Raw genomic sequence first — 9,041 nt, forward strand, 5'->3', positions numbered from 1 at the left:
TTTTCCCTGTGAGGGCGGTGAGCCCCTGGCGCAGGTTGCCCAGAGAAGCTGTGGCTGCCCCATCCCTGGAGGTGTTCAAGGCCAGGTTGGATGGGGCTTGGAGCAACCTGGGCTGGGGGGAGGTATCCCCCCCCAGGGCAGGGGGTTTGGAACTCGATGATCTTCAAGGTCCCTTCCAACCCAAACCATTCTATGATTATGAGAATGCCACCCAGCCTGTAAAAGGCTGAAAGCAAGGTGATGCCAGCCACAAAAAACCAACCCAAATGGTTGATTAGGGGGAGCAGAACAGGGAAGAAGGTGTGGTAGGCCCAGGTGAAGTTAATCTTGATACAGGGAGAAGCTGTCAATAAAGGAGGTGGAGGGAATCCAGTGGAACTGTTAACTGGGCGTCCCAGGTGGTTTCCTGGGACTTTGTGTATGCTCTGCTCTTAGCTTGATGGCTGAAAGGCAACCTGAATTTTCAGGGGGACTTGCTAGAGAGGCTCGGGAGGAGGGGAAATACTGCGAACACAGGAAAATTTCCAGAGGCTTGGACTTGGGGGAGGTAGGGATTACAGCTATTGGTGGGAGCTGTTAGCACTTAGCTCTAGAAAGGGATGAGGTTTGAAGTGAGCTTGGAGCTCGTGCTTGGAAGGGGTGAGATAAAGGAGCTAGACGCAGAGCAAGCCTCAGTTGCCACATCTGCCAATGTGACCCTGTGAAGGGGACCTGTGGGATCGGGCTAATTCTGAGGAGTAACCAGAACCTGGTGGGGAAGTTCTGTCCTTGCAACAGCTTTGAGCCTGAGACTTAGAATCCCTTTTCCTAGCCTTTAACTGGGGTGTCACAGCATTTAGGGGACCCCAGTAACTCCTCTGAGCTCGGGAGCAGTCCTCGGCACTGCAGCTCTTGCGCTGACAAGCACTGCAGGAGCATTTGCAGTCACATCTCCTATGGCATCGCTCCCCTCTTCCAGAGTGAAAAACAAGTATTTCCACTGGCTTTTCAGCATGCCAGACAGCAGACACTCAACAGAGACCTTGGAGATGTTTAGAGAGGAGTAAGCGGCCACATGAAAGCAATAGGAAATGTGCTTGCAGCCCCTCTGAGGGCTCTGCTCCTCCGGAGGCAGGAATCCCAACAGGATCCTTTGCTCAGGGCTTTCACTTTATGGGGTGCAGCCAAGTCTCCCAAGAAGGAAAAGATTTGAAGATGCTGACAACTTGTTTCAGCCTCACGAGTCTTGTGGCAAATGGGATTATTTGAGCCAGGCTTGGGAGGGAACAGTGTCCTTGCAGTCATGCTCAAAAAAACCTTCAGGATCTGGAACCTAAGCTGCCTCGTGCGCAGGAGCCAGCTAAGAACCGCTTCTGTTGCCTTTCTTCTTGTGTTACTGTACGGAGGAGGCTTGAGTTTGGGTGCAGCTTGCTGACAATCCTGAACGAGGTATGGAGAGTCCCAAGCAGGAGGAGCCCCTCAAAGCAAGAGAAAAGTACCATATTTGGGCCATTGTGTGTGCAGCTTTCTGGGATATCACCAAGGAGAGCCAGTGAGGGGAAAGCTATTCCATAAAGTGAAGCTGTACTTCCAAGACAGCTCTTATAAGGTGTGTAAAAGTGTGAGGATTGGGAACAATGCACTAGATTATCCAGTGGCAGTGGGGTCTTCCCTGGGCTGAGACCTTCACAGTGTGCAGAGAGGTTCTGACCCGCCTGCTGCTCTCTGGAACGGCTTCAGGGATGCTCAGCCTCCCAACCCCGCGTAAGGCCACATGAGAGAGTTCCTTTACTCAGAGCAAACTGAGCACCCAGAACGAAAGCCTCCCCGGTGCAGGGTGGGGATGCTGCTGTGGTGCAGGCTCGGCCCTTGCCAGGGGAAAACCTGCCAGTAACAACCAACTAATAACAATACTGCCATTCCTCAACAAACGAACTATCTCTGGTCTCTCTCAAAAATACATTTTCTTGAAGTGTATTTCCAGCTTGGCAAACAAAACTAAATTTACTGACATGAATTTCCATGCAGTTGTGCCGCTAGGAAGGAAACAAAAAAAGAAGCTGAGAGAATTTTTTGTTTGCTTGTTTAAAAAAAAAAATCTTACATAAAAAAAGAACCAGTGCTTGCTCTTTTTTTTTTTTGAAAGGGATGAAGAGAGAAAAAGGAGGGGAAGGGGTTGATAAATAGGAAACCATGGGCTGTTCTGGGTCAGGAAAAGCAAAGATGAGCGTTGGTTTTCTGCAGCGGGGCTGAGCCGGGTGGCAGGACCCCCGTGTGTGCTTCGCTTCACCGTGGAGGACAGAAATGTTTTGATTCTGGGTGCCAGGGTTCCAGTAAACCATTCCTCGTGCCATACAAAACCACACAGACAATGCATATCTTCCCTCTGATGTTTCCCATCCTGCATGGAGCCCTGTCTGCCTGGTGCCAAGCTGCTCCCGAGGGACCAGGGAAGACCCCTGAGCTTCTCCCCGATGGTGGGGCAGGCATGGGCCAGCCAGGAGCCTTTGCTTTCGGCGGTCCTGCTGCCTGCGGGTTTCTGCAGGAGGGAAAATAATACCTGCACGGTCCACATGTGTTTTCCCCTTCCTTGAGGTCTGTGAACCGAGGGTGCGGGATGCTCTGGTGTTGAGGCGACAAGTGTGTGGTGTCCCAGGGCTGGAGTGGTGTGATGGGGACTGGTGGAGGAGGCAGCTGCAGGGTACCCCCTGCCCACCCTCCAAGCACCTCCTTGTGGCCCCACTGTCCCTTCTGGCCCCTCCACAGCCCCTCAGGCAGCTTCAGAGGTGGGGGGCTGAGGCTCTGGGTGGGGGGCTGCCTGCCTTCTGCTCCATCCGGCCCCAGTGCTGCCCCCCGCATCCACCAGGAATGCAAATGGGGCTGCAGCACCGTCCCCCCGCCCCATGGGCCACTTCAAACAGACGGAGCGATGTAAACCTGACAAGATTTTATATGTACAGAGACGCTTGTCAAACCCCCCTCCCGGCCCTCGAGTCCCCCAGTAAAAGCCAACAAAACAAGCATTTAAAATAAAAAGTAAAAAAAAAAAAAAACCAAACCCAAAAAAACCAACATCCAACCTCCCCCCCACCCCAAAAAAACCCCCCAACCCAGTCCCCAACTGGGTCTCAGGGAAACGGGGACGTGCCACGTCCCCAGGTGTGGCGGAGAAGGGATAAAGTGACCTCTTCAAAATGGGGTGCGGGTAGAGCCGGGGAGGGGGAGCCGGGCCCCGGCCGCTCTCCCACGCGCTCCTGTGAGCTTCCCCGGCTCGCTCCGGCCAGCGGCGGGGACGGGACAGGGGTTCAGTAGTACGAGCCAGCCCGGGCTGCGCGGCCGCGGTGGCACCAGCCCCGGGGACAGTCCTGGAGGGCGGCCCAGAAACCGGGGTGACGGTTCATAGGTAAAAAGCTAAAAACTTTTTTTGGGGGGGGGCTGGCAGGGAGGGCGGCAGGAGGGGAGGACGCACCGAGCCCCCAACGGCCACTGCATCCCTGCCGACATCCCCGCGGCCGGCGGGTGCCCTTAGGACTCCGAGGAGGAGCGGGAGACGCTCTGGAGCAGCGATTTGTATATGGCAGAGTTCAGGAAGCGAGGGTAGGAGTCTCTGTGCATGAGCGTGTAGATCTGGAGCTGCGCGTCGTCGAAGGTGTGCGAGGACGGCTCCTGCATCTTCCGATTGATGACCTCCCGCACCCGCGAGTCCAGGCTCACCTGGGGGCAGGGAGAGAAATTGAGGGGGTTGAGGGACCCCCGGTGCCATGCCCCCAGCCCCGGCACCCACCCCTGTGCCAGCTCTCGCGGGAAAGTGGGTATCGATGCGGGAGCACCACGGGGAGCCCTCGGCGTGCTCCACCCCGGGGTGTATTCACACCGGAGCCTTGGGGTTTTGGGATTTTTGGGGAGAGTTGCAGGGAGGTCTCCGGGTCCTCCCCGTGTCCCCTTGCTGGGCACAGGGAGGTGGTTCGGGGTGTTCCCACCCTGGGGATGCTCTGAGCTGTGGGATGCGGCATCTCCTCGGCCCGCTGGTGCCCTCCTGAGGTTTCGGCCCCGCAGCACAACCCGACCCCTGGTCCCGCCGCCGGCCGCGTCCCGGGAGTCCTGGGGCAGGGGGGAGCCGGGGATATCCTCCCCACTGCCATCCACAAGCACCAAGCAAACCCATCACCCTGCCAAACTCATCCCCAACCACCCGCCCTCATCGCCAAATTGCCGCAGGGCTGCAGCAGTAGCCGGGGCAGAGCCCTTTCCCTAAGGAATACCCCCCTACCCCCCATTTTTTGCCCAAACCCACCCCTCAAGAGCCGCAGAAGGGGCTCTGCCGCGTACCTCCTTGGGCGAGAGGATGGAGATGTAGTCCTCGTAGATCATCCTGGCCTTCTCGTCGATGGTGTGCTTGTTGCACTCGTTTTTGAGCTCCTCGCACGCCAGCCAGAAGAGCATGTTCTCCTCGCTGTACTCAGTCCGCAAGAACTCCCGGAAGACGTTGCGACCCGCCGGGCTCTTCATCAGCTTGTCGAAGGACTGTGCCCAACCCCGCACCTCCTCCGGGGTGGGTTTGGTGCTGCGGGATCCCCGTGGGGAAGGCAAGGGGACAACGTTACCGTCAGCCCGGGAGGGCTGTGGAGTTTCCCGCTGTGTCCCTCCCGACACGGCTCATCCCTGCTCATCCCTGGTCCCGTCCCAGAGGGACCCGTGCCCGAACACATCCCCCGTGCTCATGCCGAAGCCGTTCCAGGCTCTGGTTATCACGGAGGCTTTCGGCGGTGGCTCACAGGGTCTGTCCCGGCTCTGCTCCACTGCGCTGGAGCGCGGGCTTGGGTTCAGCTGAATTTCCCAAGCTGGGATGTATTTTGGTGTGGGCTTTGCCCAGACCCAAAAGGGAGTAAAAGCGGCAGCTCCGAGCCAGCCAGGGAGAGACCGACATCGGTCCGTCATTCCTCACAGCCGGGGGAGAGAGCCTCCTCCCCAGAAAGCACTCATTACCTGCTAAAGCAGGGCAGGAGCACTCATTATCAGTGGCTAATTAGCACGTCTGACCCCTAACCCTGCTGTGCCAGGTGCTGCCCAGAGCGCCCACGGATGGGCTGTCTGCGGGGGGCGCGCTCGGCCCCCGGGGAGCGGGTGCTCGGTGCAGAGCATCCCTGGAGCACGGTGCCTGCCCGTCCTGCTCCTCCCTGCGGGTAAATACACCGTGTCCCGCAGTACATTTACACTGCTGCTGCCTCCGCTTCTTTTGCAGTGCTGAGCGCCCCCGGGAACGGCCTGTGCCCTCCTCTCCCCGTGGCTGTAAGGTGCTCTCGGCAGCGGGTCTAAAGGGCGGGATGAGGCTCTGTCCTTGGGACGCGGCCTGAAAGCTGCTGAGGTTCCTGTGTGCCTCAGTTTCCCTTCGCCAGGGGCCCAAGGGCCAGAACCACAGGGGGCTGCACCCCATGGCTCCGGGCTCCCCGTTTCTTGGTGGGAACCGGGGACACGCCACTGGAACCACCACCAGGACCCCCCCCGAATCCTGGCGCCCCGACCCCGCTCCCCGTGTGTGCACCAGCGGGCGGGATGCGGAGCTGGGTGCCACGGAGGGTGGCAGCGGGGACTGTGCCATACCGTGCCATGCCATGTCGTGCCGTGCCGTGCCAGCTCCCCCCACCTCCTGCCCCCGCGGCGCTGCCCCTGGCACTCACCACGCTTCACAGTTTGGGATGGTCTCCAGTTTGGTCTCCCGGGATGCCCTCCACGCTCGCTCCCGGTCCTCGTTCCTAACGGGGAGATGGAAAGGTAGTCAGGGGCGTTGGGGACGCCCCCGGACCCCCACTGCAGGGCACAGGGCTGTGGCTGTCGGGGCTCAGCACCGCGGTGCGCTTGGCCCCTGCGCACACATCTCCAGCCGGTGACGGCGATGGCCATGGCTCACTCAGGAAGCCGGTGGAGATGGAGAAACGCAAAGGGCCGGACCCTGCGCCCCCAGGACACCCCAGCACCGCTCCAGCCCGGAGGCTGAGTGCAGGATGGCGGCACCAGGGCTCAGGGGTGCCGGTGTCCCCCCGTCCCCCCTTATCCTTTGCCCCCGGGGGGGTACCAGCAGCACAAGGGGAGAGCAGCCTCCAGCCAACTTCCCTCGGGCCCTTGAATTTCGGCACCCGGCACCAACCGCAGCGCTTCCTGCTTGCGACACCGTCCCTCGCCGCTCGCACAAGATTACATGTGCAAACTTCTCCCCCGGCAGCGGGCGGGCGAAGCCGCGGGCACCTCCCTGCTCCGGCCGTGGCATACAGGAGGGATCTCTGTCCCTCTGTCTGTGCTCAGGGGCTCTGGCAGAGACGGAGGAGGGACCCAGGGAAGGGTCACACTGCCCACAGCCGAACGCCCCCGAGCCACGCGCCCGGGAGGAAGATGCTCAGGGCAGGCTGCGAGGGGAGCTGATCGCTGCCTTGCGAATATAAGGAAAGGAGAGGGGATCGGGCGCGATGTGGCCCCAAGGACACAGCGGAGGGTTGCACGGGGCGGGCGCATCAGTGCTGGGGATGCACCGTGGGCCTGCATGAGGCTGCCGTCGGTGCTGGGGATGCACTGTGGGCTCAGCTCCAGGGCTGGTTGCTCCTCCAAGCTCGGCATTGCCGGTGGCTGTGAAGCCCAAAGCTGCTGCAAAGCCTGAAGGCATCAGCAGTCTCCGAGTGGGCTGATGCTGAGGATGGAGGACAGCAGACAGGCTCTCCAAAATCGGGACTATCCAGAGAATAAGGATCTGGGGATCCTCAGGAGATGGACGGGAGATGCAGCCACAGGCAAGCGGCTGGTTCTGTCCTTGGCTTTGGGCAGCGCTGGGAGGTCAGGGATGGACTCTGCACCCGCTGCTCCAGGGCAGAGCCGCCTGGCAGCGCTCCCACAGGGGAGGGCCACCACCTCGCACAGGGTACCGGTGACGCTGGGCAGGGAAACCCAGCTTTCCTCCTGCCCTGCCCTGCCTGAAACAGGCAGCAAAACCCTCCTGCCTGCACAGCGCTGTGCCCAGGGGTCCCGCTGCCCGGCCTCGCTGCGCTGCCCGGGTGCCCAGGGTTGAGCACCGCGCTGCGCCGCTGGTGCTGCCTGCAGCTTCCCCCGCACAGCCCGGCCGGGGGTGTCCAGCCCCAGGAGAGCCAGAGGGAGGTTCCCGGTGCTGCTTTCTGCTCTATGTGTTATAAAAGATTTGGCTGACGGGCAGGAGTTGCAGAGCACCCGGGGATGGGGGCTGCCGCAGGAGCACATCTCCCTTGAACCCGGGCGCCTGCTTTGGGCAGCAGCTGTGCCCAAGCGCTCGGTGCTGCGCGGAGGAGCAGCGACACATGGGCAGCCCTTGCAGCAATGTGCGATCGCAGCCCAGAAGGCCAACCGTACCCTGCGCTGCATCAGAAGTGTGGCCAACAGGGCGAGGGGGGGGATTCTGCCCCTCTACTCTGCTGTGGTGAGACCCCCCTGCAGTGCTGCCTCCAGCCCCGGGGCCCCCGGCATCAGAAGGACATGGACCTGTCGGAGCGGGGCCAGAGGGGGCCCTGGAGATGCTCCGAGGGCTGGAGTCCCTCTGCTGGGAGGACAGGCTGGGAGAGTTGGGGGTGTTCAGCCTGGAGAAGAGAAGGCTCCGGGGAGACCTTAGAGCCCCTTCCAGTCCCGAAAGGGGCTACAGAAGAGCTGGGGAGGGACTCTTGATCAGGGAGTGGAGCCATAGGACGAGGGGAAATGGTTTTAAACTGAAAGAGGGGAGACTTAGGATAGATATTAGGAAGAAATTCTTTCCTGTGAGGGTGGTGAGCCCCAGGTTGTCCAGAGAAGCTGTGGGTGCCCCATCCCTGGAGGTGTTCAAGGCCAGGTTGGACGGGGCTTGGAGCAACCTGGGCTGGGGGGAGGTGTCCCTGCCTGGGGCAGGGGGTGGAACGAGATGATCTTTAAGGTCCCTTCCAACCCAAACCATTCTGTGATCTCCCCTCCGCAGGGGCATGTCGGACGACGAGGCAGGCGGGTGATGCTCTCTGGCCCCGCGGGAGCCTTGGGCCGGGGCGGGCGGTGGGACGTACCATGAGCAACTGCAGCAGCAGCACCAGCAGAAGCAGCAGGCATTGGGGCGGTGGTTGCTGGCGGGTTGCACCGTTGTCGGAGAAGTCTCATGCCGGGACATCGGAAGGGGTGTCTCTGCGGACGCGGGTCCTGCGTACTGAAAGGCAGGAGGGCAGGGAGCGGGTCAGCGAGCTGCCGATGATGATCCCCTCCACATGCAAGAACCCGGAGGTAAATGAGGGGAACACCCCTGTGCAGTGACTTGCTGTGATTTCTTTTTGGCTCCCGCTCACTGGCTTGCTGGTCACCCCCTCACCTGCGTCCCAGCCTCATACACGGTGGACGGGGTTGGGTCGTGCTTTGGGGGTTCTTCTGCTGCTCTCCGCTCCCCCCAGCCCGCGGGTGAGCCGTGCCGCCGGGACCCCCCGGCTAATGTCCCTGCCGCCTCCTGGATGGAACCTGTGGGGAAGGAGAGAAGTGGCACCATGTTACCTTCGCAGAGGGACCCCCCTCTGGCTTTGAGCGGCTCAGGGGGGGCTGCTCCGTGACGGGGAAAACCCTTTGCAGGCGGCAAGCTGGGGCATGGCAGGCGGACAGAAAGCGTGCAAGAAAAGGAATTGAGAAGGAAAAGAGGAGGGGAGACACAGCGGCAGATGCTCTGCCAGCTCCACGCTTTGCCCGGGACCCCCTCCCATGCTTTGTCAGTGCTGCGGAGCCCCACAGGCAGCAGCGGGGCTGGACAGGGTGAGGGGCTCAGCGCCACCCTCGTGCACCGCAGGGGATACCCAGTGCCATGGGGAAGCGCAGCCGGACCCCCCCGTAGCGTGTTCAGCCCCGGGATGGGGAAGTCGGAGCCGCTCCACGGCATCATGTGAGTGGAAGGAAATGGGGAGGGGGGAGTTTTCACAGCTCCCAGCACTAAACCAAAACTTGCCCCGTGCCAAGCGTTTGGCTGAGTCTGGTGCTCTGCATGGTCGCTGCTGAACGGTCCCCCTGTGCCCACAGGTCTGCCTGTCCCTGCCTGTCCATGCCTGTCCATG

General features: G+C 61.0%; 1 protein-coding gene across 1 annotated transcript; it reads right to left on the bottom strand.

Annotated features, from left to right (window-relative positions):
• Positions 1-3,087: 3,087 nt before the first annotated feature.
• Positions 3,088-8,416, bottom strand: RGS19 (regulator of G protein signaling 19). The gene is made up of 5 exons (XM_082491258.1): positions 8,318-8,416; positions 8,022-8,158; positions 5,658-5,732; positions 4,309-4,543; positions 3,088-3,693 (listed from the first exon to the last, which is right to left on the bottom strand). The coding sequence occupies exons 2-5, from the start codon at positions 8,120-8,122 to the stop codon at positions 3,505-3,507; spliced, it is 600 nt and encodes a 199-aa protein (XP_082347384.1). The 5' UTR covers positions 8,123-8,158; positions 8,318-8,416; the 3' UTR covers positions 3,088-3,504.
• Between the last annotated feature and the right edge of the window lie 625 nt (positions 8,417-9,041).

The sequence above is a fragment of the Vanellus vanellus genome, assembly GCF_965231255.1.
Source record: "Vanellus vanellus genome assembly, chromosome: 15".
NCBI classification, from domain to species: domain Eukaryota; kingdom Metazoa; phylum Chordata; class Aves; order Charadriiformes; family Charadriidae; genus Vanellus; species Vanellus vanellus.

Coding starts and splice junctions, on each gene's coding strand:
- RGS19 (XM_082491258.1), bottom strand. CDS start 8,122: ATGTCCCGGCATGAGACTTCTCCGACAACGGTGCAACCCGCCAGCAAC. Junction 5,733..8,021: donor TGCTGCTGCAGTTGCTCATG/GTACGTCCCACC, acceptor TCTCCCCGTTAG/GAACGAGGACCGGGAGCGAG. Junction 3,694..4,308: donor CCATCCTCTCGCCCAAGGAG/GTACGCGGCAGA, acceptor CCCTGCCCCCAG/GTGAGCCTGGACTCGCGGGT.